The sequence below is a fragment of the Phalacrocorax carbo genome, chromosome 17, assembly GCF_963921805.1.
Source record: "Phalacrocorax carbo chromosome 17, bPhaCar2.1, whole genome shotgun sequence".
In the NCBI taxonomy this organism is placed as follows: Eukaryota; Metazoa; Chordata; class Aves; order Suliformes; family Phalacrocoracidae; genus Phalacrocorax; species Phalacrocorax carbo.
This window is the reverse complement of record NC_087529.1, coordinates 11,769,813-11,796,582: the sequence shown is the minus strand read 5'-3', so window position 1 is coordinate 11,796,582 and position 26,770 is coordinate 11,769,813. Positions and strand designations below refer to the sequence as shown.

The 26,770-nt window shown below is 42.2% G+C and overlaps 1 protein-coding gene across 6 annotated transcripts in view; it reads right to left on the bottom strand.

Annotated features, from left to right (window-relative positions):
* Positions 1 to 26,770, bottom strand: part of AUTS2 (activator of transcription and developmental regulator AUTS2) — a 792,628-nt gene that overhangs the window by 407,179 nt on the left and 358,679 nt on the right. For all 6 annotated transcript variants that reach the window (XM_064468137.1, XM_064468136.1, XM_064468140.1 and 3 more), the window contains 2 exons: positions 26,391 to 26,492; positions 18,082 to 18,117 (listed from right to left, as the gene is read on the bottom strand). In XM_064468137.1, coding sequence (XP_064324207.1) covers positions 18,082 to 18,117; positions 26,391 to 26,492 — 138 coding nt within the window. The remainder of the gene's footprint in view (positions 1 to 18,081; positions 18,118 to 26,390; positions 26,493 to 26,770) is intronic.

Genomic DNA, 26,770 nt, shown 5'->3' with positions numbered 1-26,770 from the left:
GGGTCTAATATTCTATATACTCTGAGTACAGCATTAGCCCTTCACTCTTAATTAAGGATTACAGGGCTCCTATAATGAAAATGAATGCATATTGTCATCACCACGGGATGGATCTCAATCAAACACTGCCACAGAATGAAAACAGTGCATTGTTTCAAACGATACTTTTTCAGAGAGCCTGACTATGCAAAGCTTTCCCGATGTCCCCAGTGTCACGTGCCCTGCATAGTCCCGTTAAGTGAACAAACCTGCTTGCCATGTTGTGCAGGACTCATTCCTTATCCACGTGCTTGCTGTTCTGGTGCCTGTATTTTAAGCAACCTCTCACATGCACGTGACCCTCCAGAAAAATGCAAGGTAGAATAGCTGCTGAGAATATAATTCAGTGGCTGACCAGTACCACAAAGCCAGAGCCTGTAACTGGTGAGGCAAAGAACCAGGCATGCCCGCACAGAGCTGCAGCAATGAAGCTGATTTGGTGAGAAACGTTCAGGTGATTGTGATTAAATAACTGCCAACACACTTCAGCCTGCTCACACAAAAGGAAATGTCTTTCTGTCAGATGGGTTGACCAGCTTAAATTCACAACCAGACAGCAATACAAACCAGTTTACGTAATACAGAGTAATTACGCACAAAAGTTACGAGGTTTGCATACGAAAGTACGGGTCTTCCAGGATTGTATAGATACTCAACACCACCCCCACCCCGTTTTCCTTTTCTAGTAGAAAAACGTTTTAAATCAAAATAAATGCTTAATTCACATGGAAATGTAAAATCCACAGGATTAGATTCTGCAGTATTATATCAGGAATGCAGAAGTTGTGTTTCAGTATTGATTAATGCCAGCAAGGCTTGAATTTGCATGTAATTTACAATCACTTCCTTCAACAAATGTCTTCATTTAGTATTATTATGAGTTTGGCATGACAAGATTATTACAAATCACTCTCTATCAGGAAGAGTCTGTAAGAAACCCACCATTTATTTGGAAATACCGCAGCAGACATGATTGGGCGAGAAGGTATAAACATGGTTTATGTAGAGAGTGCCGTACATTACTCAAGTGTACTAGTGTCACATGCAGATTAGGAAAATTATTCGTTCTGTTCTGATAGTGTTCACAATATGCTGCACCCAAATACCTGGAAGATGTAGTCCCTCCTCTCAAGGAGATCACAGCCTAAATTGATTCTCGTGTCCTGGGCAAGCGATAAAGCCAGGCGAGGGTTGGGCAGCACTAAAGGGAGGTCAGGTAGCAGCACATGAGCCAGCCAGCGTTGCAAACAGCAGTAAACCTCACACGCCAGGCTGTCAAGAAAGGGACTAAGAGCTCTGATTTGCATGCAGTGATAGATTAAAATCAGACAGCCAAAGTAGTTACCATCCTCTACACCATCTACTCCATTCCCCTGATGGCAGTTGTCATCCCGCCACAGCAGAGACAACTGAATGGCTCATGAAGCAGCTTCTGGAGTGCTCAAGTTTTCAGCTTGGAGTATTATGTCTCCAATTTGAGTTTAAGTTAATATGCTTTAGAAGCCATTCATTCATCTGCCTTGCAGAGGAGGTAATCTCCATCACAAGGGCAGGACAGACAGCTTGAGGGCCATAACCTCTTCAGCTGTTTTTCGCCTTTAATTTGCCACAGCCTGCAAGTCAGAGACCTCAGGCAGGACCTAAGTCATATGGCTGGATTTCAACAAAGCACTTAGGACCAATGAAATCTGTGGAACAACTGGTGATTAAAGTCAAGCAGGTGCCTAACCGCTTAGCCGGATTGAGATCGTTTAACTTAGACCAAGATGCTGGACTTATCTTTACAGCTCAGTTGATGAAATTGATCCATCAGATGAATACAGTGCCGCCTGTACCAGCCTCTGTATTAATTATTAACATTAACTTGAGTAATTTTAGATTCTCATGTGAGAGTGTGATTTTGAATGAAAAGCTTTAAAGACAACCATTGCAAAGATCAGGCATTTCCCCTAAACAGGCCAGGACTGTAAATGCAACAGAAATCAGAAGAGAACGTAGAATTCTTCCAGCCTTTATCATCCACCCTAAATTTGCAAACCGCAGGTCATGGCTGATACTGAAACATTTTCTCATTTTGAAAGAAGTCCGTGCAAGTACCACATGCTGTGAAATACTATCTTAAGGGAGCTGTTTTGATAAAAACAAATGGCCAGTCCTAAAGATTAATGCTTCATATGATGTATTCAGGTTATTAATCCCACCACCTTCTTTCCACTGGCCCCGCTAGCGAATGTTTTCTGGAAAAACTGCATGGAGCCAGATGGTTAACTATTGGAAATCTATACTAAAAAGATTAATGTTACCCCATGACAGGGATCAGTCATTTGTAGAGATTTCCTAATACAAACGGTGACATTTGTTTATTCAGACTGGCTGGATGAGCCATACTCTGAGGAGAGCCTAATTAGTTCTCAAAGATTTTCAAAACACTGGGGCCCAGCTGCTGAGCTGCGGTTCAACATCTGAAAGAAAATTACGGGTGTAAACAGAGATACAAGTAACACAGACATGCAGACAGACAGACACAGTGACTGCTCTTCAAGCTGCCTTTGAGTTGTTAATTCTAGCACAGTATGTGGAAAGATGTCGGTGCCCTGGGTGAGTTAAGTACTTACAAGTGGCCCCTGGAAGGACTCCAGCGCCAGTCGCAGTGATTAAATATTGCAGTCCTGGGTGCCGTTACTCTTTAGACAGAAGAGCCGTGCTCAGCCATAGCCTGAACGCCTACCTACGCCGATCAGTCTCTACACCAGCCCACTCTGACATACAGGAACAAATTCCAACCACCTTCATGTCGTGCTTTTATGCGTAAACTAAACATACTGCAAGGAAGATGAGTATGAAAGAAACAACTGGGTTTTACACAAAAGTTTCAAGGTGTGAACAGTACTTACTAAATTTCACAGTAGCCCTTTTTCCAGATGGATAAAAGAAACAATATGTCCAAGGCCACTGTAATTTCCAAACCACTTAGATGAAACCCCCCCTGTATTCAGGAAAGCAGTGAAGCGCATGCTTTAAAGTGAAGCACACACTTAAATCCCATTGACTTCAGTTATGCATGTGTGCTTACACGCTCTCCTGAATAAAATGGATGTAAGCATGTGTTTAAACTTGAACCTATGCTTTGTTGAGATGAGACTGTGAAGAGAGGAGAGTGAAATTTAAACTGATGTGAGAAACACTGCTTTTATCACTAAGCAACAAGGCCTTTCCATCAGCAGAGAACATATCTAGGTGTTTTGGGCAAAAAAACCCCACAAACCTACGTACAAGTGCTTTTCTTTTCCTTCAGAAGGACACAAAAAGCAAAAAGCAAAGCCATTTGCAAAAAAAAGCAAAAGAAAAGCCATTTAAAATTGAATGTTTTTATATAAACCATGCAAATGCTCAATTCATCAATATGAAAACACTGATAATCTTGAGACTGAGGCCAGGACAGATGTTAACTTTATAAACAGCTGTTGCAGTTGAAGACACTGCAAACCCCCCGCTGGTTATTACTGCTCCCCCGTCAGAAGTTACCACACGTAGAGTGCAGCCAGCAGAAGGGAACATGTGAGTACACCTCCATCCACCACAGACAAAATCAAACACATTAGCTTAAAAAAGGAAACCACTGGAGCTGTGGTTAAATCTGCTCCGTGCTGACTGGTGAAGCAGGTGCAGGAGCGCTCATGGTGTAGGCAGGAGGCTTCAGGTGGCGAGAGCGGATACGGCTGAAGGCCATGTCCGCAAGATTCACGTGCACGCTTCATGCTTTATAATAATGTATCATGATTTCCTTCAAAAACTAGCACCTGACATGTAGAACCCTTTCAAAAATGGTGTGTCTCAAGAAGAACTACAATTATTTGGATAATTTTGTGGTGTAAAGAAAGGTCAGCTGTAATGGGCTAGGCTAAGAAACAAATTTAAGAGCACAGGAAAACATTGGGTTTGCTGTGCATAAACTCCTAGAGCAAAACAAGCAAACAATCAACCACCAACAACAGCTAAAAGGAAGTACTTTGCTAGGAAGTTACACAGGAAAATATGATTTGCGACATATGTCAGTCCGTACGCGTCTGGCGACTGCATTATTACTTGCTAAATAAGACAGACCAGGGCACCAGCTGAAGTACCCTGGCACAGCTCTGGTGAAGCCAGTGGGACTAGGTTGGGCAACACAAAACTTGGAGGTCTGGTACTGGACTTGTACAGTTTATCTGTTTAATTCCATAACTTTTCATACCCATAAACACATTGACTAATGGCTACGGACAGCAACTGTGAACTGCCTTCTCATTTTTAAGATCACTTAGTTATTTACACGTAACATTTGTGTGTGACATCTTTTCCTCTCCAGTGTTGTTTTTTTCTTTTTTAATCTCAAACTTCAAAGTTAACTTCAATTATGAGCTTTTTGAGACAAGGACTGTTAATGTACATATATAGAAACTAATGAAAGGAACTCTCAGCCTCTTTCTGAGATCCTGCCATAGTACTAAAATAGAAAGCATTCTGGTACTATATAGAAATTTAAACCAATATGCTTTGCACATCATCCCAAAACCACCTCCCCTTTGATCCTGTATCAACTATGCCATATGCCTGATGCGTTATGCAGGAAAATATTTTCTTCCAACGTATATGCAAAAGCTGCGTGAAACAAAGTGTGATTAGCTAAAGTTAAATCAAGTCACCTTAATTCAGAAAAGTATAAGCTTTAAAAATAGGTATTTATTAAGAAACTGAATTTCGAAGCAGTATCCCTCTTGGTGGTATAAATATCTAATGTAAAATTAATCAAGAGAGCATCTTGGAGAAAATATTAGAGAGCACACAACTTGATACCACGGCAAAAAAGTAATCAAAGCAGAGCATGGCAATAAATTAATAGAAAAAGTTATATATCCAAACCAGACTAAAAGTAATTTTGTAAGTCAGCAGTAAAAAGTTAAATAAACACTAATTTAATCTATTTTAGATGCAGTAGTCAATAGATGAAATACTTTACTGCTCTCTAGCTATATGAACACAGTCAGCTGCCACAAAAATGAAAAGAAGGGTGAAACACACCCCTATTCAGGCCCTGAGCACTGCGGAAAGCACGGGCACAGAGACACGGGAGAGGAACAGACCTCCTGGGTCAGGGAAGGTGTTTTTCAAGGCAAAACTGCAAAAGGGAGTTTTGATGCAATGACTCTAGGTACTGGCTGTGACCTATTTTTACAGTGCTGCCTTTCTATGCACTTTTAGGCAACACAATCATCCTTTTCTAGAGAACAAGTATCTCGCGTTCCTCTGGGGCATGCATAGAAAGGAAATGATTAGTCCCTCCAAAGAGGTATCCTCTATCAGAAGCAACAGGTTTCCTGGCAGTGGGGAATGAGGAAGAGAAAGATGGAAGAAACAGAACAGGGTGTCAGTGGAATTTCGAGGGATTGCTGCTTCTCGAAGCCCCGTGTTTCAACTGTTGATGTACACATTCATCATTAACGTCAGGTGGAGGCCTCCATTCACGAAGGTCCCTAGAGCAGACCTGGAGAAGTTTCAGGAAACAAGGCCACCAACAGCAAAAGAATCATATGATTAACTTCATATCTGAGATTATACATGCAAGTGAGCATATGACACATGATGAGTATCATAGCTACCTCGCATGCAGTCTGAAGCTTGCTTTGTCTTTTTAAACAAGTTGCAGCAAACTCACCTTCAGATAAACATCCTAGATGATATTTTAAAAAAATAACAAAGACTTAGTAATTATCACTCCAGGCATTTGTATTGCAGATAGGCAAGAAAAAGGACTTTATGACTGAGCCAAGAAATTAATGAAGAGCAAATTCATAACAGGTTCATGAAAATCAGACAATGATAGCAAAGCAGAGGAAAGAAGAAACACTGGGAGCTGAACTGCAAAAACGAAAGCAAGAAGCAATGACTAATGATGATGCAACCAACAAAATTAATGAACTTAGGCTTTGAGTCTGAAGGGTACCTAGGCCTGTTGTATAAGACAGCTCCCTGAGCTCCCGATGCCTAAAGCCAGGCACAAACTTGATAAAACCATCAGCAGGTCAATTCAACAGCAGCATTCTTCACATCCTTCCTCTGAACAAATGAATGTAGACATTTGGACACGGATGGTTTTCTTGTTAAATAGAAGACAACTTCTACTGATTCAATCAGAACGAAGTCCTTTGAACTGGTAACATTCTCTGTAAGAACGACTGTGGTGATCACAGGGCTGCTAAGTGGCCTCTTGATAGGAATTCATAGTGATATTGTCCTTTTACTTACTGTTTCTATACCACAGGTCATTTAAGTAGGCAATACGTACTTAGCAAACCAAAACCATAAAATAACCTGCAAACTACTTGGAAACACTAGGCAAACAAATGATGCTAGGGATGAATGAGGAAGGCTATAAGAAACAGAGCTGGAATCACAAAGGGCGTTTCTTTCCCTTCCTCAGGGTCAAGGAGTGCTTCTACCACAGAAGAAAATACAGTATCAGGTGTCATTGCATTAACACGTCAGAGAGCCGTCGAGGAAGACACTCTGCTTTTGCTATCATTTGCAGGACTTCTTTTTTTTTTTTTCCAAACAACATTAAATTTGCATTAGCTAGGACAGGGAAAAAAGGTGGTGTATAAAGGGAGAGAGGGCTGAATTAATAATCATAAACAACATACTGGAAGAATGCAGAAGGGGTGATTTGAGGGAGCTTGGAAAGGGAAAGGAGAGACAGCCATTAGTATCAGAGACCTCCCGCGTAACACACTCTGCTCTCAAGCAAGAATTGCAGTGTCTCTTCCCCATCCACACTAAATATCACCCTGCTCTGAACAGCTTTCGGATTCCCCACTCCAGGGAGGAAACTGTTTTGGCTGAAGTTCGGCAGGAGCAGGTGGTGCTCACCAGCTGCAAGTAATTTTGCTCTTGTTGGCACCACAGCAGTTCTTGGACTTCTCACAGTTTGTGTTCAGTGGGGAAGGGGGAATGAGGAGGGAGCAAACAAGTCCTCGGTGGTGTTTAACAGCATCCCAGGCTTCATGGCTGCCTTTTCCAAGCTGGCAGCTCTAAGCACACAGCAGAAGACATAGTGCTTTCAGAAGGTGCGCGCATGGATTTGCCAGCATGGGGTTCAGGTTGGCTTCTGCTCCCGTTCTCTGCTGTGAGAGCACATCGCCTCTGACACAGCTGCCACTTCAAGGTGGAAACAGTCCTGTTAGCCAGATGTTAATATTGCGGGGGAGGCAGGAAGGGAGAAGAGGAGCACGGCTTATCACCAGGTGTAAGTGATCTCTCTGCAGATGGACTAGCTAGCATCAGAGCCTCTCAGAGAGCCCCAAAACACATTCCTTTCCCAGCATCTTTGCTGCCAATTCTCCAGCCTCTGTGTGTGCCTGCGTTTGTCTACAGAAACAAGGGCTGCAGCTGGAAAATTTCTGGTGCTACTACACAGTAGTACAAATACTTCAATTATTACCTTTAATGCCATATTTCATAAAACAAAAAAAGTGCAATGTGGATACCATAAGTGTGGCAACGCCATTGAACTGCTTGAACTTAGTTATCTCCATCTTCAGAAGCCATCTGAGAAATCAAAAGGTAAGCATGGGAGCAGAAGAGGCAGCAGTTCTCTTCCCTTCTACATTTCTCATCACAGCAGAGGGAACTCAAAATTGCAAGAGCATCTCTTCTAGGAGAATTTTTTAGTGTTTAAAAAATATTAAATCCCTTTCTTTCCTTTCTACCTTTTCTTTCAGCTGTGCACCGTGAAAAGCCTACCGTCTGGCGTCAGAAATGATTCCTTGAAACTGCAACATATTCCTCGTGCATTCACTGATACACCCAACAGAGCAGCCCTTCGTTTGAAAGGTTTCTTTCATTTCCAAATCGCACAAGTGTCATCACGTGCTACAGTGATGCCCCTGCAAACATGAACTTCACTCTCTGAACCAGCCTGGCAGATGCACTTGTGCAGGGTAGAACAGTCATTTTTTCCCCTCCGAGCTCATCTCTCAGCACCGTCTCTGACAGACACTTTGCTAATGATCTTTCATTATAGCTGGTGTCCGTTCTGCCATTTAACAACAACCTTTTTTCATCTGCTAAGGTGGAGCGATTAGTCAATGCTATTAATATTAGGAAATTCTACTCAGTAACAGGTAGAAATCCATTCACCCAATATACCTTACAAATGCACAGGTAAGCACTGTCTCTATGCTGAAGAGCACTGTTATATAGGTCACTGAATAAAATGAACAGCTAAAACATTCAAAATAAATACTCATATAAATTAATTTCTCTTCACTGGCAAGCAAGTGATTTTCACAGATGTTTCCTAAAAGTTATGGCCAACTCCGCTGCTGTTATGTGCCAACCTTGAGCTTGTACCCACAGCATACTCAGTAACGCAAAGAGATCTGTTGGAAAACCCTCCGGCATGAGTCGCCATCTTGCAGCAAAGCTAGACAGCAAGCTCTTCAGTAATGAAAACTGCACTGATGTGATTGCATGAGTCAAAGGGCTACTCATCATGATGCAAGATGGCTTGAAACAACAGCATTTGCTAAAGCGAATGGTGGATCTGGCATCTACGTCTCTCTGTGGGAGGGAGACTTGAGAACATCAAGTGAGATGAGATTTCAGGAGGTGAATAAGCTACTTCAGCTGAATGCACATTAACCCTCAGGTGTAGCAAAGAAGAAAACATTTGCCCTGATTTTTTTTTCTTTTTTTAACAGATTTACCATCGCTAGAAGAAATGCCATCAAAAAACCTTCACTTCCTAACGGTCTGAGAACAGCAATAACCTAATAATGTTTTTCTTATGGACCACGTACCCCCAGATATTTATAACGAACCATTACAGCATGCATTGCAACTTTACAAGCCTTCCTCTAATTACTTCCACTGAAACAAACACACAAATCTCCCAGCTCCACGCTCACACACACAGACTCTCCGAACACCAAGCCTTCAGCAACCTTCCTCTGATGGACACTTTTTTTTCAGGAAATGGCACAGTGACATAGGTAAAAGGTGATTTAGATAGACTGCTGTGTCACAAATTGTCAGGATCTGATTTAAAGACCTTGCCTTTGTCAAGAAAGACAGTTGGGTGTCTGCTTTAAAGAAGTACTGGGAATATTTTCATCAAAGGTTTGAATTGAAAAACAGTGGGAGGTAAATATCTGAGATGTTGCCAAGAAAGACCGCTATATCCGTGCAATTACCATTAACAGGGGACAGCAGTGGTTCAATGAAGTAATTCAATCTGGTGTCCTACATTTTATCAGACAGCAATTTTGAGTTCTGACATAAAAGGCTGAGAAAGAGGATTGGACTCTTTTCTGTGAAATTCAGCCTTAATTCTTGCAATCAGGAGATGTGTTCTCTGCTTCAGGTACAATCCTATTATCCCTCCAAGTGCCTCAGAAGAAGAATATACTAATATTCGCCGTAACACCAATCATTCACACAGGAACAAGTCACACTTCGGGCAAGTTTTGGAACTGAGTGTCTGCAGCGTTAAGGGAGTGTTTCTCCTATTTAACTAAACCAGAATTTCCTTACTAGTAAGTTTAGCAGGAAGAAAAGGATCTATTGTCTAAAAAATTAAATAATATGATGCAGCCTAGATTAGCATTCTTCCAAAACATGAGAAAGTGAGGGAGAGACAGTTTTTCTTCAGAAAACGGCAAAATAAAAAGTCTACGGAAGCTCACATCAAAATAATACCATCACATGGCTTCTCCTCATCATTAAACCATCCATATTGCATACTCCTGCTTCCTTAGAGGCTGTTGCACTGTCTTTCTCCAGAGTCATCCTACCAGTTAGTCAGATGACAGTACTGGCGGTTCCCAAGGTGGCCGAGTTTGCGCAGCAGCCCTGCGTTTCATTCCTGCACAGCGGCGCCGAATGGCACACACCTCCCGTGCTTGGCAGCGGGACGAACTTTCATCCTTTCACCCTGCCTCAGCTCAGCACAGCACTCAAGATTTTGGTGTTTCCAGCACAACGTCAACCCAAACAGTCGCCAACGCAAACATTTTTTTTCAGGGAACTCACCGGATTTTATCCTTTTAAGTCCTTTTAAGTCTGCTTTTTACCCTATCCCCTTTGTTTTGCACAAAAGCGTGCTATTCTACAAATCCTCACGTTATGTAATGCAGAAACCTTGCAGGGTTTTCCATTTATTTTAAATGCACAAAGGAGAAAATGTTCATTTTATATTTTTCAGAGTAAAACCTCACTACAAACAATAATGCCAACAGATAATTCACCTCAGAAACATGCCAGTGTTGCTCTTTCCGCTTGGGTTACAAAAAAGTTCTACCAAGATCAAAACTTCAGTAACAACAGCAAACCGGCTCTTGCTTCGCACAGAACATGGTCAATCACCTTTAAAGATGAAACAAAATCAGGACCTTCCAGAAGCAGCGCTCTAGTCAGGGATTGTATATCCCTTTTCTTTTCACGAAATGACGGAGGATCTCCTCCAGTGACCCAGCACTATCTTTCCTCCAAAATATTAAACGTGCAATAAATAGATTCAATGCTGTTGATCATTCTCTTTCAATGATATGAAACTGAGACCCTTGGAAGATGAAGGCTTTGTATATGACAGCTTAACTGCTTGCAATCAAACTAATTTGCAGTACGATGACCTGAAATGAGTTTAAAAGCACCGTAATGCATGTTTAGCAATCAGTGAAGCAGTTCTTTATTATTCAGCTTCACATTTGCAATTTGTGTCAGACATTATGGGAAAGAGAAAAAGAGGGGGAACACAAAAAAATAATTATTTTCCTTTGCAAGAGCTGATGAGCAAAACAGGAGCTACATGTTACATGGGGCATTAGAGACCAAATTTAGAGCGACAGCAAATCTTAAGTCTTTCTGCTACTTACATGAAACTTGTAATCTCCAGAAAAGGAAATGATCAAAATAAAAATTTGCTTAGAAATGATCATGTCTTGATCTTCCTAAATTGATTTTTTTGGAGAAAAATAAGTTAGTTCACCTGAAATACGGTCAAAAATATGTTCTGAGTATGCCCCAATGTTTTTAATCTGTAAATGAAGCTACCTACCAACCACTTGCAACACCCCCTCTATCCTGCTGATAACAAAAGTTAGGGACCCTCCCGGCAAGTAACGGAGATTTTTATATCGCCCCTTCAAATACAAAAAATTTCTTATTTCCTTCCTTCCCCCTTTTCTTTCTTCCTCCCTTCTTTCCTTTCTTTATGCCACCTCTGTTCATCACATTTGTTATCCATGGGAAAAAGATGGCCCCAGTGAGGGAAGTGGAGAACCATACACAGAAGCAGAGGGAGAAGGGACTAAGAAGCTCAAAGAATTTGGTGAAGAAATGCAAGAGCACTAAATGTAACATCATGCCAGAACAAAAAAAAACGCACAGGAACCACATGAAAGGGCAAAACCGAGCCAAAGATACTACACAGGTAGCACAGAACTGCTCCATTCTAATAACTGAAGCAGGGGTGGGCTTGGGCAAGACAGAGTGAAGGTCTCCCAAGGGAGCCAAGAAGCACACTCTAGCTCAGCACTGCTCAGTCGTAACTCCTTGGGGACATCATCTCCTGAATCACCAACTGTATCTCAGGTCTGTGCTAAAGAAATTAATCATTGCACTGTTCAGACAAAGGATGAAAATCCGTGTTTCAACAATGACGGGGCAAACCGGAAAGACCTGAAATTCTGAAATGTGGTCTCAGCTCTGCTAAGTCGGGTAAGAAACTGCTGTGCCCTGTTTTGCTTTTACAAGATTTGGACCACATATTTTCACTGAATTCAAAGAAGAAATGCAAGGATTGATATTTTAAATTCGAAGCATTTTATTCGAACAGCATGAGCATGCATTAGGGCAAGGTTCTACAATGAATGAGGAAACACTTTTCAGAAGGGCTGCAAAAATGACTCAGATCATCTCCACCTCTGCTCAAAACAATCTGAGTAGAGACCTGCCTTGACCAATTCCAGCCCAGGTCATTTATTCTGCTTGCCTAAACATTCCTCAAATATTGAGCTAATTATATGTGTTTTTCTTAGCCTCTAGAAAAATACAGTTTTGTTCTGCAAAACCGGTTGTTTTTCTCCACCTATTCTCACCATGATTAGTAGGATACTGAAAATATAAGTATGCCTGCTTTTGCTGTTCTTGCTTTGATGGTCATATCGTTAGCAAACTCTTTAATGAGTCTCAGATCTCCCTAGGAACAGCACTATGGTTTATAAATGCTAAAATTAATAGACCTGGGGTAGATTTTATTACACAGAATATATTTAGTTGGCAATGATGATGCCTCCCTTACAGCAGCTGTTACAATAAACTGCATTTTCAATGGCTCCTGGAAAATAAAAGACAACACCTAAAAGATTTCGGATAAAGGAATACCAGGTTTTCCAGGTCTCACTGGTCCACACCAAATCTGCTCCAGTGAGGTCTGCAAATACTAATAGGTAATTACAACCCCCAGGGAGACTTCTACTGGGGATCTTGTCCACTTTTCTTGAACCTGAATTTACTATCAGAAGATTCATAACCTCTGTTGTCAGCTTCACTTCTACAAAGAATGGGCACATGGAGATTGTAAAGTGGAGCTAAAATGGATTTCAGCATACCCTTCACAATAATAGTTGGTAAAACTAATTACAGTGAGAAAATTGGAGATCATTCATTACCCTACTAAGCAAATTAGGATTTGTTAACGATGATTTATAGTGCCAAACACAGGATAACAAGGATTGTCTTTACAACTGTATTCACAGGGGGCATGACAGTTTATTAAGTGTGGTGCCACCCAAACAACCACTGCTGTAGTGCTTTTGTAGACCTCATGGCATTTCAGATGAATACTCATTTTACATAAGCCAAAATACATTTAAATGTTTGGCTTCTAGAGTCAAGCACTAAAAATAACTGAACTATTTAGAAGACCAACTCTTTATTTACCTACATCACTGTGTACATGAGGTGGAGTAAAGTATTATATCCTTTCTGTAGCATTAGCTGGTTGAATTGCTTAAGCCTCTTTCAAATGATACTTTTGATCTAATCCGTTTGTTTCTTTCCTGTGGAAACTAACGGCTCTTACCGTACGTACAGTTCTGGAGTGGATGGAGACTCTTAACAAACTCCCACCTGAAGAGTCAACATCATCACAGATTTGTCCGCCTCAAAGAGCAAAACACAGACTACTTAGGATCGCTGCCTTCGCGTATAGACCAGGCAGTGAAGGAAAATCTACCGATTTCCAGGGCTCTATCCGAGAATATGCACCCAGAGAATGTGCTGGTATAACTAATTCCACATTTCTTCTGTAAGGTAACATCTTGGGAGAAAATCAGTCCTATTGCACAGTGAAATAGCTGGCCTTATCTAGGCCAAATACTGGTTTTCCATCATCTCTGTACTAATACCACTGATGCTCCACTTATTCTCCTTGGGATGAGTTTTCAGAGCTCTGAGTAATGTAATGCAACGTTGCACAACACAGTGTCCCAGTGGCATGCTGTAACTACGCAAACATCTGCTGAACTGAACCCACTCAGGGCCAAACTGGATAGCACAACTGATTAGCTAGAGCCTTTGGGAATACGCTCGCGATTTATGTTTGTCTGAGTCACCAGCCCATGTGCAAATCACATTTTTCATGTTTCTTCCCTTTTTTTTTTTTTTTTTTTTTTTTTTTTTAAGGTGGAGCAAGAGCATTGTTTGGACAAGGAGCGTCACTGGAGTTTCCTTCTCCCTTCCAACTCCCCAATACTGTTTCTGTCACCAGCTTATTACCAAATTCTATCCAGCTCCGAAAAACCACCAAACTCTATGCTTTCTGGGCAAAAAAAAAGCTGCTAACCAAAAATAAGCATTTAAAAAAAAGGAACAGAAAACCCTCAGGAATTGACACAAAGGCTTGAGAAGCAGCCCAATGGAAGAAATGGAAACAAGTTGCCATAAACAGAGAAACTGTTCTATTGCCAAACTGTACAATTCCCAATCCTGGGAATTGTGTTTGTCACTTACAAATAAAATACCCAGTTATTTACATTTTGATTTCTGTTCTGTTTTGTGGTGCAAGCCAATGAACCACCTGTATCCTGTAACGTGAATTTGCACGGGTGCAAGCTACACAAAGAAAACTAGGAAAAATCATTCTGTCTTTGATGAGAGCCAACAACAATTTGCAATGCAAAAAATATCAGAAACAACTAGGAGATTTTCCAGGAAGTATTTAGTTATGATTTCTTAGGGCGCACCGATAATAACAACGCGCCCACTTTTTTCCCCACGTGCACCGATCATAATCCGGACTGACCCCATAGAAAACAATGAAGTCAGGGCAGTACAAAAGGCGGATTACAATGGTTTTTACTTCTGTCTCTTCTTTCCTGGCTACTGATTTAATAATACATAAAAAGGGTAGGAAAGCATCCGCTGTGACACGGAGCACCAGGACAGGTGAAACAGATTCCAGCAACAGTGAAAATGGGTTTTCAACAAAACCTACTGAACGTCCTAGCACTTGGGAAAGAAGTAGAAGGTAAGTTGTTCCCAACTGAAAAAAAAACCACCCTTAGAACTCCTCAACAACTTGGCATCGTTAACCTTCACTCAGTGGTTACTCGCACGGGTCCCACTCTGCTGAAGGCACCTAGTTAGAAAGTCTGTTTAACCAATGGCAGTTCTGATCATCCTGGTTAGGGATGAGTTAGGCTGAATCACCTGATGGAGATTCCCAACCCTCTCCATTGGCTTCATAGCGAGGGCGGGTTGTCAAAGCAGGCAGTACGAATGCCCTCCCCAGAGCATGTGAATTCTTCCTCTACCTACTGGTTTTCAAGAAGCGCTAACGTAGAGGCAACAAGAACGTAAGAATCCAGTCTCCAACTTTGCTGTTCAGAAATGTACCTAGTTGTAGCACAAAGCTAGGTAAGATTTCAGCCTTCGCCACTACTACTGGGAGTGCGGAACGAATTACTAGGATGGAACTACCATGCAGATATTAGAGAAATGATTTTGCATTACAGGGAAGTGTCAGGTTTATAAACGTTTCCTTAAACACTCAGTGACCTCAGGAGGCTCTCCATAGCATAAAAGGATCCAAAAGTAATTTCTGCTTTGCTGTAGCATGCACAGCACCCACAACCATCGCAGACGTGTGACCCTCCCGCCCATCAAGCTCAAGTGTGTGGCATAAGCACGGTTCTTAAAGGAGATTCCAAGCCTGACAAGTATCATCTCCATTACATGCATGCTGGGTAACATGGCCTAAACGCACAAAGATTCCCTTAATACTTGGACTTAAACAGCAAATACAAGCTACTTCATCCACACCTGAGTGTTCATTCATTTCTGAATAAAACCTGCTTCCACGTGTGTTTCTGCTTTCTGTAGCGGATGTGCTCAGAAAGTGAATCTACCCTTAGTCCCTTTTTACTTACCTGGTTGCTTTTGTTTCCTTTGGTGAGCTACAAGATGTGGTATTTTCTAGTCCAAAGTACGACATATATTGATCAATAATTTCCACAGGCAAAAGCTTTATTATTATCTATGAGAGTAAAAGTTATTGTTTTACCTGAGACCAATGACCCTTGTTTTGATGTTCTGGGTTAACACTAAACACAAAAACTAACAGTCTTTTCTAGTTAAAAGCTTTGGGAAAAAGAAGTCAATTCAAGAGCATATTCTTTTGCACTTTGATAATACAATAATTACGTTTATCAGAAACACATGCTAATTGGGTCATTGCGGAGCATTTTTCTCATTGTCTGGTACCGCAAAACACATCTGGGTTTTATTTGCCCCATGTAAGTTAATAAGGGTACAGACTTTTTCAAAACAATAAGCAAGATAAAAACAATTTTCCAAAGTGAAAAGGGAGGAAAAAACCCTCCACACTTCATCCAAGACTGCGTAAGTGTAAAAATGACTTTAAGATAGAAACTGAAGAATACTTCCTATGTACTCAGCTATTAGTGAAGAAAGAAAAAGAAAGTTAAAGAGACCTTCTTACTATGACTATACATAAGAAACAGTGCAGTTAAATATATCGTATTAGTGGAACCTGATAAGGGATGTCTCCCCCACCTACACAGATCCAAATTAGTACAACCTAAAGTGCCAATACATTGGCACTAGAAGATGTCAAGCTTCTTCTTGTTACTAAATCCCTAACTCGGGAGAGCTGGAGACGTGCAAGCTTTTTGGTGGAGCATAGGGGATGTTGACACCTTCCAGATTTCACTTTACTGGACCAACCCACAGACAGTATGGTGCAAGGGAACAGCAGATGGCTTTTCTTCTGTTACCTCTGCTTCCTAAAGATGAAGCTCAACATTGTTCTTAAACCCATGCATATTCAGCTCCCGCTAAAAGGAGAACAAGGCGTATTTATATACGTTAGAGCCTTCCATCCCATATTATATTTGTCCCGTTCCAGAGCATGTCTGTATATGTTCACATGATTTGAATTTTAAGTGCCCAGACAATGAAAAGCAATTCGCTCTGAACGATGGAAAGACAAGACGTTCAAGTTTTAGTCTTAAGGCAAAATAAATGTTGAGCCATTTGATATTATTTTTCCCTTCATCCCCTTCCCCTTAAAAATGTCTATGACACAGACCAGGGGAAGTGCAGAAAAAAGGAAACCAGTTTTTTCCTGCTTCACAACTTACCTTACAAAGATTTGGGCTTCGGTATAATAAGAAAAAACTACCACAAAACTTCTTTTTTCAATTGATAATGCTCTTTTCAGACCTTACCAGTGGCAGAAGTACGAGCACTCAGTCTGTGCAGAAGTCCGATGTAAATCCAGCAGGACACGGCATTTCTCCAGGTATTAAGTAATTTTTTGTGTTTGCATTTTACACTTTACATGTGAGGTCACACGTGCACAGTTTAATCCCATACGTTTCTCATAGGATGAGGACCTCTATGAAAAAAGACTAAATTTCCCCATGTACTAGTGGAAGAAAATTACTCTCTGGGATTCTGACAAGAGAGCAGCAAAGTTTTTCTATCATGTAATCGAATACTATATAGTTTTCTTTTCCCCAGAGTTTCATGAAAAGATAGAAGCAGGCTTTGATTACACTCTTAGCTATACAGAGCAATGCTATAGAAAAAGTCTCACTGCATTTTACCCACCTGTTTTTGGACATACATAATGATCTATTTCTCTTACAGATATTATAAAGGCAGAAAATAAATGCATGGAGAACATGGCATAAGTTCCAAGTGAAACAGGGTATGAGCAATTTAAACACAAATCTTGGAGGAAAATAAACAGTGCAGTGAATTGACTGGAAAACATTTTTTACTCCTGATTTTTCACTCCCATTTTTTTACTTATCTGGGCAAGCAAAGGTATATTGATGAATGTGGGAATAAACAGATAGAAAGGTATGAATATAGACTGCTAAATCAATAAAGGGACATACAAATAAATAACAAAGAAAGATCAATTAGCAAACCACTGGGGCCTGATCCTCTTCTCATGGTGTAAAATGTAAATTTTAGCATAAATACAATTACAGCTGCATTTTCCAAGATTATCTGGGAGGCGTGGGGCTTTTAACCAACAGGTAGAAACCACTGTGTCATGTTCTCTGGACTGTGGTACACAGGAGATGAGAGAAGACTGTGTAATGGGCTCTTTAAAGTCTGCTAAATCAATGAGGATTGGTACAAGGGGAAATCAAGATCCTACCCTCCCAGATTAGAGAGCTGGTGAGACCATGGTTCATTTTACTTGCTATAATTGTGTAAATTAAATACTGTTGGAATTTATGTAGTAATTAATATGACACCTGATTAGTTCAGGAAAACATTGACCACCATGTCTGAACTATTACTTACAATGCATTCGTGGAGGAAGAAATAGAAAAAGATAAGTTAACCTATTGGGCAGACCGAGAATGGTTATTTACGCTTGTTTCCATACAATAAGGCACTTTCGTTTCAGGAGTAATGCTATGCTGTTCAGAGGCACATGTGTTAAAGTTGAGATACACTTACAAAGTAGCCTGTTCCCAAGCTGGAAGGAGCTGAGCTCTGCAATAAAACACAAAGACAAAGTGGAAAGTCAGTGATGGTTTTTAACACGTTCCAATCCACATAGCTCATTACCAGCCCTTTCCAAGCTTTTCATCACTACATCACAGCACCAATGTGCTGCCCCTTGTCATCTGCTACTGAAACAAACACGGTGTTGCTTAATTTTTCCCTTTACATCTCTCAACGACTCTGAGATGGTAACGTGCTATTTACTGAATTCCAAGCTTCTGCGGTGGACGTAATTGCCAATTTATTTGACAGGCAGCTGGGTAATGAATTAATGATGGCATTTCGCCCTGCACTGAGACTAAACAGACACTCATCAACCAGCCTCTCTGACATGCTGACATTCAATGCCCTGGACTCCAGCTACTCAGCTTTGTGGCCACAAAGGGGCAGGCAGGAGGGGGAAAAGAAAAAAACATAGTCTGACTTCAAAACAAAAAGCCCGGTGGGTTTGGATGACTTTTTCAGTGTATGACCTGTTTGCCAATTTATTCCCGAAAGGCCCTGGTTAGTACACACATAGTGCTTTTCTAAAATGAGCCATTTTGTAAACATAATTAGTAGTCTGAAATGTAAAGAACGCGTGGGCACAGAGAAGCCGCTTCAGTCAATGTACCATTTCCTGGAGAATGCAGTCACTGCAATTTCCCATTTGGATGTCCACATTGTTTGACAAACCAAGGATTTAAAAAGAAAACAAAAAAACAAACAACAAATATATCTACAGGGTGAAATGGATTTCAAAACTCAAACCCGTAAAAATAATTAAAACTAATATTACTACCACAGAAAATAATCAAAAGGTTTAAATGTTTCAAAAATTGCATCATGAAATTCAGTTTAAACGGGACACGATCACAACCTCTACGTTCACTGGAATTAAGGAGATAAAGGGGTTTGTTTCATTAGTTTTTCATTTAAGCAATGGGGATTACACAGCAGGTTCTCTTAGAGACACAGTGAGAGGCCTAAACATCTCAGCCCTAATCCAGGTCGCTGGCTGTTATGCTACAGGGCGAACGGTTCCCGACACGCTGCAGCCCTCTCACCTGCAGCGCTTCGAGCCAGGCTAGTCCATGGACAAGGAAGCCAAAGGCAGAGGGTAATTCCTAGCAAGCAGCGGATAGCCCAGATGACCAGTCTTTAGCTCCTACAGCTCCACTCCCGTTTCTGTTCCTCAGCACGACCTCCCTTTCAGTAATGACACAGCTCGGTGATTGCCGGGAACTGCACAGGGGCCCCAGCCAGCCTTGGCGAACCATTGGAAACACCCCGAATTTGCATCACCGTCATCCCTGTCCTGAGACACAATTGCAGGGAAGCCCAGCAGCAAATTCTCTTGATTTCTGATCGTGGAGTGTAGTGCTGACGAAAAAGAAAATAAACCCCCACAAGGGGCTTACGGTATCTTTCTATTGAACTTGGCACAGCAGAAATGGATTGTGCCAAGAAATTTAAAATTAACAACAAAATTCATTGCAATTAATCAGAATATTACTTTGTGTTCACCAAAGCACTACTAAAAAGAGAGGTTTAGTGAGGTTACGTACATATAGGGGTAGGCCTTCTGGTTTAAAACATTAGAAGTTAAAGAGTCAGCAAGAGGAAATTATCTTGGTAGTCATAAGGGTAGCAATATCATAAAATCAAGAAACTCTGTTGGGACATCTTACATGAACAAACAAAACTGCTACGGAAATTTGGAAGTTTTGCAGTTCCTGCCCCTTCATACTCTCTATCTGGTATGTTGTGGCTACTGAAGGACTGGAGATCTGCGGTCTATGGATCTGGTTGTCAGCGTGCAAGTGGAGCTCCACGGAGATGAATTCCCAAGGCCTTCTGGCCCCATTCTTGCTGCTCCGGGGCCTCAAGCTCCCTCTGCCACCGTCACCCACAGCAAGACCCACCCGGTCCCAGGGACAACGTCCCTGAAAGCACCTCTGCAGCAGCATCGCACCCTGGTGCGGAGGAACAGGCTGCGCAGATTTGGGAACGCACGGCCACGGGGGCCCTGGGCTCGGCCCGACTGCTCTGCTTTCCTCTACGTCCCCGTGACCATGCAGCTGGGAATGACCTGGTAACCGCCTCAGCCCCACTCAACACAGAGGCCGGCCACTGTTTCCAGCTAGAAAGTCCCCTTTTTGGGCCACATACAACGGTTCTGCGAGCCACTGCGGCCCGCAGACTGCAGCTCTGCCCCACCTGCTAGAGAGCACACCTCAGCACGCTCCGGTTTACTTTCCTGGTAAAGCACATCATACATACTGCCTTTCACTTGACTCATTCTGCTTTCTGCTTCATGCTGTTTAATAATTTAATTTAAGCTAGAGATCTACCCGCAAAGTACATCACGTGCAATCATTATAACCAATTCTGTTTAAGCTGTGTTCAGATGCCAGTTGAGTCCCACTCTTTCACTCACAATTTTTAAAACTTACTTTACAGGCCGAAAGCTCCAAAGTTTGCATTTTGCATCTGTGTGCAATTTTTGTCTGCTTTTTATTCCAAGTTTTGGAAGGACCCAGTATCAAAACAAAACAATAAAAAGGAAGGAGAACGAATAAGCAAAACAAAATATTTCCCACTGAATACTTCCATTCCTTCAAAAGCGATGCTGCAATGGCTATGGGAGGACAGTCGAAACATAGCAGTCAAATGACTTTCGCTGAAAAGAAACAACTGTGCATTCTCAGGGAATTTGAGTTTGCTGGATGGAAATATAGCCCTTCACACATTGCATGCTGCATATGGATAGTACAGTTTGCAAACTTTTTAATTGAAGTAAGAAAGACTGTATTGCACATGCATGAATGACTACGTCAGCTGTGTTGTGAACTGTGTGTTGACAGAGCGTATAGGCTGAAGCAAGGGCTATGCAAGAAGACAGCTTCTCACCTTTTTTGACAACTCCCAATAGCGAAAGGATCCTACTACCCAGTGCCCAGCCTTGGTACCAACTGAGGAGTGTGATACTGTGTATGCAGCATCTTTACAAGCCCATGCTGAGTCGTGATCCTGCACTGGATGGTTCTACATCTCTTATATAAATTGTGCCTATAATAGAGGTAATGGTTTCACTTTCCCAAACCCTTTGCAAAATCCGACAGTAGAAATACTATTTGATATTCACACAACCGCCAGCAGCAGCCTGCATCAGGTGCTCATCAGCAAAACACAAGTCACTTGCTTAAAATTAACAGGGGTTTGGTTTGTTATCTTCCTTCGGCCTTTCCCGCCCCCCACCATCCCTCCCTCTTTTTTTTTTTCCCCCTTCATTTCTTAAAGAGAAGAACTTTTGGCCCAGGAGCAAAAATGTAGTAACCCTCATGTAAGCATTAGTTTATTGTGTACCAAAGAAAATTACATCCTTGAGGTCTTGGAAGGCACAGTTATACCCATTTTGCATATATATTGTGCATTACTTGGGGAGCTGGGTGGGGAGAGAGACTGTGTTGTACGTATTTGTTCTGGCTATTGTTTATGCAGGTCTGACTGAATGAAGGAACAGTGGGTATCATTTCAATTTCTGATGTCAACATCAAATTACTTATTTAATTTCATGCCTGGCGAAGCATTGTATAGCTACACGCAGAATCATTTCACTTCATTTGTTATGCTGTGTTTTCTTGGCGATTGGCTTGCCTTCCAACTGACAGCTTTAATTACGACATGAATTTGATTGCACTGCCGAGGCATTAACATAATGCAACAAAGCATTTAAGCACCCAACCTTAGACACACAAACACACACATACACACCCTCGCGTACACGCACACAAAGCAGCCGCCGCTGCAGCTGATCAGCTTCTGGCACGCACACGCACACACGCGGAGCTTTGCTGATGCTATTCCACGTTAGATACAGAGAAGATTACCGTGGCTGTTCTGGAGAAGGAAAAGTACTAAGGATTTCCGAAGACACTACCCAAGGCCTGTTCCTCAATGTGTCTTTCTTTTGGCTCCAAACACAGGTGGGAGGAATGGGAGACAGGGAATTGAAAATACCCCATATTTGAGGTCGAAACCGTGAGCTGTCGCAGGATTACACTGCTGGGGGCGTAGGCACCTTTCTTCCCGAAGCAGACAGCAACAGACCTGGTGGGGAGGCCACTCCAGGACTTACTCATCTGATACCTCACCGTAACCTATCGTGACGCGCAAGGTACACAATGCAGTAAGAGCACACAGCTACCAAGCACTGGAGAAAGGGAGACGGTCATGAAGGAGTGTGTCAGCTTTGCTGAGAGCCCAAGTTGAGACTTTTCATGCAGGGGGCAAATGGGGACATTCCTGTCCCACACTCTAGCCAAGAACTGGAACAACGTTCCGGACAAAGATGCCAGCGGTATTTCTCCCAGACTGTGATTCCTCATTCAGCAAAAGCAAGCAGAGGCCAGGCAGTCCACGCTTCTGTTGTGCGGCAAGAGTGGGAGACCTGTGCTGCCTGCCAGCCGATGAGCACACGTGAGAGGCTTTTACCCTCCATCCCCTCAGCAGAAGCCTGCAGCCAGCACCAGAAGCAGCAGGCAGGGCTGGGGGGGCCCGAAGCAGCTCGTCAGCCCTCTCCTGTCCATGCAGGCTTGCGCTGCCGTGGCATCGCCTTTACCGACACGACGAGTGAGGCTTGTTTCGCAGACATCAGGCGTCTAACAGGACTAGCAATGACTTTACAGCTGAGTCTGAGCTTCAGTTCCATGGTAGATCAGGAATTTAGGAATGTGCACTAAAGAAATCAGGCTTTTTTTGCTTTGTTTTTGATTATCAAAGAGGTGGCCGCACCCCTGAATACTCTGTGCGTTTACCATCCAGGTTAGCTGTAATTCTCACATTTTGGCCAAGTAATCTCCTGGTGGCTTTGTAGAACATGGCTAAAAAGTACCCTATGTATTCTGAAGTAGGAAGACTCAAAAATACATACGTACAGAAGAAAAGAAGTTGACTGAGCTCCAAGCTGAGGAAAGGAGGAAGCGCTGCCATCTTGTCTCCAAGCAAAATCTCGACAAAATGTATTCTACTACTGGCAAGATTTTGATGAGATTAAATTGACTACAGCACCCTGGATATAAAGAAGGAGCACCTCTCCAATTTCTTTTTTAGGCCCCTGGAGCTACCTCTGCCCATACAGGAAAAAACAAGTTGTCATTCCTAAAAATACTATATAGGGAAGAAAGGCAGAGAGAAATGGCTTTATGAAATTCAAGCAGGGAGATGTTTCAGGGCATTAGGGCACTGTCAAATGCTTGCAACGGAGCATTCGAGCAATCATTATCCCTAATCTGGCAGAGGTCAAGTTCTCTGCTAATTATGTTCTCTCACAGAGGGGTGTGTGCGTGCGTGTACACGTGCGCGAGACGAAGACAAAGACAGGAGTTGATGGAAATCAGTCTCACTGCATTGCACCTGACAAGAACACAGGATCTTCCTCTTCCTACTGTCTGAGGCTATTTCAAGCCTCATTATGAGAAAAGTCTCCTCTTTAACATGGTCTTTTCATTGAATTATCCTCTCTTCATTTTTGACCACCTCTCTCGCAAATGCTGCAAATTACCTGCTTGGATCTCATTAGCCTGGAAAGGAGTCATCCCTTGTAAACACCGCGTTATCCAAGGACTGTAGGTACATTTACAATATGCAGGGTTGAAAGATATCTGACAGGAGAGGGAATGAAGCCACTGACACGTCAGTTTGCAACTGGATATTCATTATACTATCTCCCTCATTCTGCGTCTGTCACTAAGCTATCACTTAGGCTCCGCATTAAAGCTCATGAAGCTAACATTTCTGTTTCAACAGCTTACTTACAACTAGGGATTTGAAAATTGATCATCCACCTAGAGTATATGCACTTCATTCATTATACATATTTCCATGCAGTAGCCATGCTTAATCTCACAATGCTGTCAGGCTACATCAGTGGAGATTCATTATATTTCATGTCCAAAATTTGCTTTCTGACCTCAGGGTTAATCTGTCTGAGATATTTTATATTTTTATTCTATACTCTGTTGAGTATACAACTTTTTGCATATTTCTTCTGAGACAATAATGTTAAAATCGGCAAAAGGATCTTCAGAGAAAACTTACTCTTTTGTCTGTAGTTTTTTCTGGACAGCAATGGGTAGATATCATTAGACAACTCACGCCTTCAAAAGATACTATTTAAAATAACCTTATTAAGCTCTTGATGCATCTTTATGCATAAGAGGACAGCGCAAGGCGGGCTCACCCATACTGGAAGTGGAAGCATTGCTGCCACTTTGTACGCCCTGCCATTTAAAAACAGAGTGTTTGCCTTTGGGAGAGAGAGAAACGCAGAATGGCATGTACTTTTCTTAGCTGAAGGAGTCTGGGAAAGGCCACCCCACACTCAGGCAAGATGAGAATTATCTCGTGCATGTTTTTCTAAATCTCAGCTGAACTGGCAACACCAGACCACAGAGAGACACGCTTGTATTGCAATGAATTATCAAAGCGTAAGGGAACTTACTTATTAAGCAAAACATAAATTATGTATAACAATTTTTAAATATACATTTTCACGTATATTTACATAACATTCCTTTTCAGCAACCTGTGAATCCCTACGCCCTCTCTTGGGTGCAGTAGGGAAGTTATATATGCTCTCCACCTCCTTTCAATTGGCCATAGTGCCAAGACAAAGGGAAAGTATTGTAAAAACAGAGAAAAACTGTATTTGATCGGTGGAAGGGGAACTAGGACTCTGCTCTCGCTGCCAGGTCTGGCACTGCAATGCTGTGAGCTGCTGGGAAGCTCAAATAACCGTCAGAGCTCTCCACTTGGTACGTTGCAAGGGAACGACAAGGCTAAATTAAAACCATGTTTGTACGGAGCTGTGAAATTTTTTTGCTGGAAGGTGCTGTGTAATTGTGAAGTTCATTGCAGTGACTTCTCAGCTGCCATGGGGCTCAAAGCAAGCTAGGATGGCAACAGTGACAGGCTGACGGTCAGCTGCTCTCCACTGCTACCTGTACTCAGCATTTACTTGCGACCTCCTCTGGTTCACTCTCCTCTTCCAAAGATATCTTACAGCACTGCACTGAGATTGACCCCGCCTGACGGCTACGAAGGGCAGGCTCTGAAGTGTCCCACTTAATGTACCCATAAAGGTTGGCTCTGGGGGAAGAATGGACCCCTGAAATAATGTGACAGAGGGATGAGGAAAGAGAGCGCTACAGATTTCACACCTTTGCAGAAAAAAAAAAAAAGTAATCAGGCGGCTGTTCCAGTGATATGCACAATTCAGCAGAAATTGCTAGCTGTGTGCCTTCAGGTTTAAATTTGCACAACGAAATGTATCCTTTACAAAGGTATTTCTTTTAATGTCTGCTCAATTTGGTTTTATTGGATTGGCCGATAGAGGACACCATCTGGTATCTGTCATGTAAATCTACATGGACATGCTATCGATAAAATCCCCATTTCCAAAATGTGGGTTGGTTACAAGTAGGGCCAGCTTGCTGGCTGATGCACATTGGTCTGACTGATGTAGCTATCCATGCTTTTACCAGCAAAGGATCTGACCTACAAAATCCCCAATTTAGATACTCTTTTGGCACAGGGCTGTCTTTATATTCTGTGTTGTAAAGCACGTAGCACAGAGGACCCAGAGCCATAAATAAAACACTCAAGGATTGTGATGGTACACATAATAAATCATAATCTAATTGCAGCAACAGGAAGATTTCTGCAGTCATTCATATGTCAGAATAACTCACGCGTGTCACTCAGTGAATGGCCAGCATTCTTCAATGGAGAAAAACATTCTGCCATCTTAGGACCTTCCACAGCAGTTTAGGCAGAGCAATAAAGGCAGAGCTTATGCTGTTGTTGGCCCCGTTATATCAATTAATTATATTTAAATTATCTGAGTCTCTCTAGACACTCTGGTACTTTTCGTAAAGACAGTATTTAGCCCAAAGAAATGCATTCTTTTCCTTCCCCACTTGGGGTAAAAAGTGGTCATCTCTCTTTTCAACTATGCAGGGCATTTAAACTTCATTAAATGGCTTTCAACCATTTCAAAATGAATGAGGGTTTCACACAGACAGGCACTGAACTAAACCCAAACTTTACTGAACCGGGCCAGGAGAACTAAGTTACCTCTTCCTGTCCCAGCCCCGCAAAGGGAAGGGGATTTTAGCAACAAACCATCCCAGAGACTAAATCCTGTTACAACTTACACCCCTCAGAAAACTACACCGGGGTTAATCAGAGCAGTATTTGGCTGCAGGAGTTTTACTTACATCACTGAGTCTTTCCCGAGAGCTACTTCGATGGAAACCTTTCGATTCCCCGCTGGCGCTTTCACTGTCACTGTCTCGGCAACTGTTTTGACCTGGCTTGAGCTGCAGGAAGGAAAAAAAAAAAATAAAGAGAGCAAGAGTTTAGCCTGGCTCGGGTAAGTCCCCTTGTCCACTGCTGCTCTTTACCCATCCCCACGTCGCACAAAGTAGCGTTTGTGCGGTGCTTGCAGCACTGCCACCAGCACGGTGCAGCCTTGGTGCCAAGGCAGCATCTCAGTGAGACCGTGAATGCAGGAGCCAAGCAAGCTCTTGTGCGGGCCGTGACCCTGCAGGTGGAGGCAGGCAGCATTCATGCCCCAAGGAAATCACAGTTTAAGACC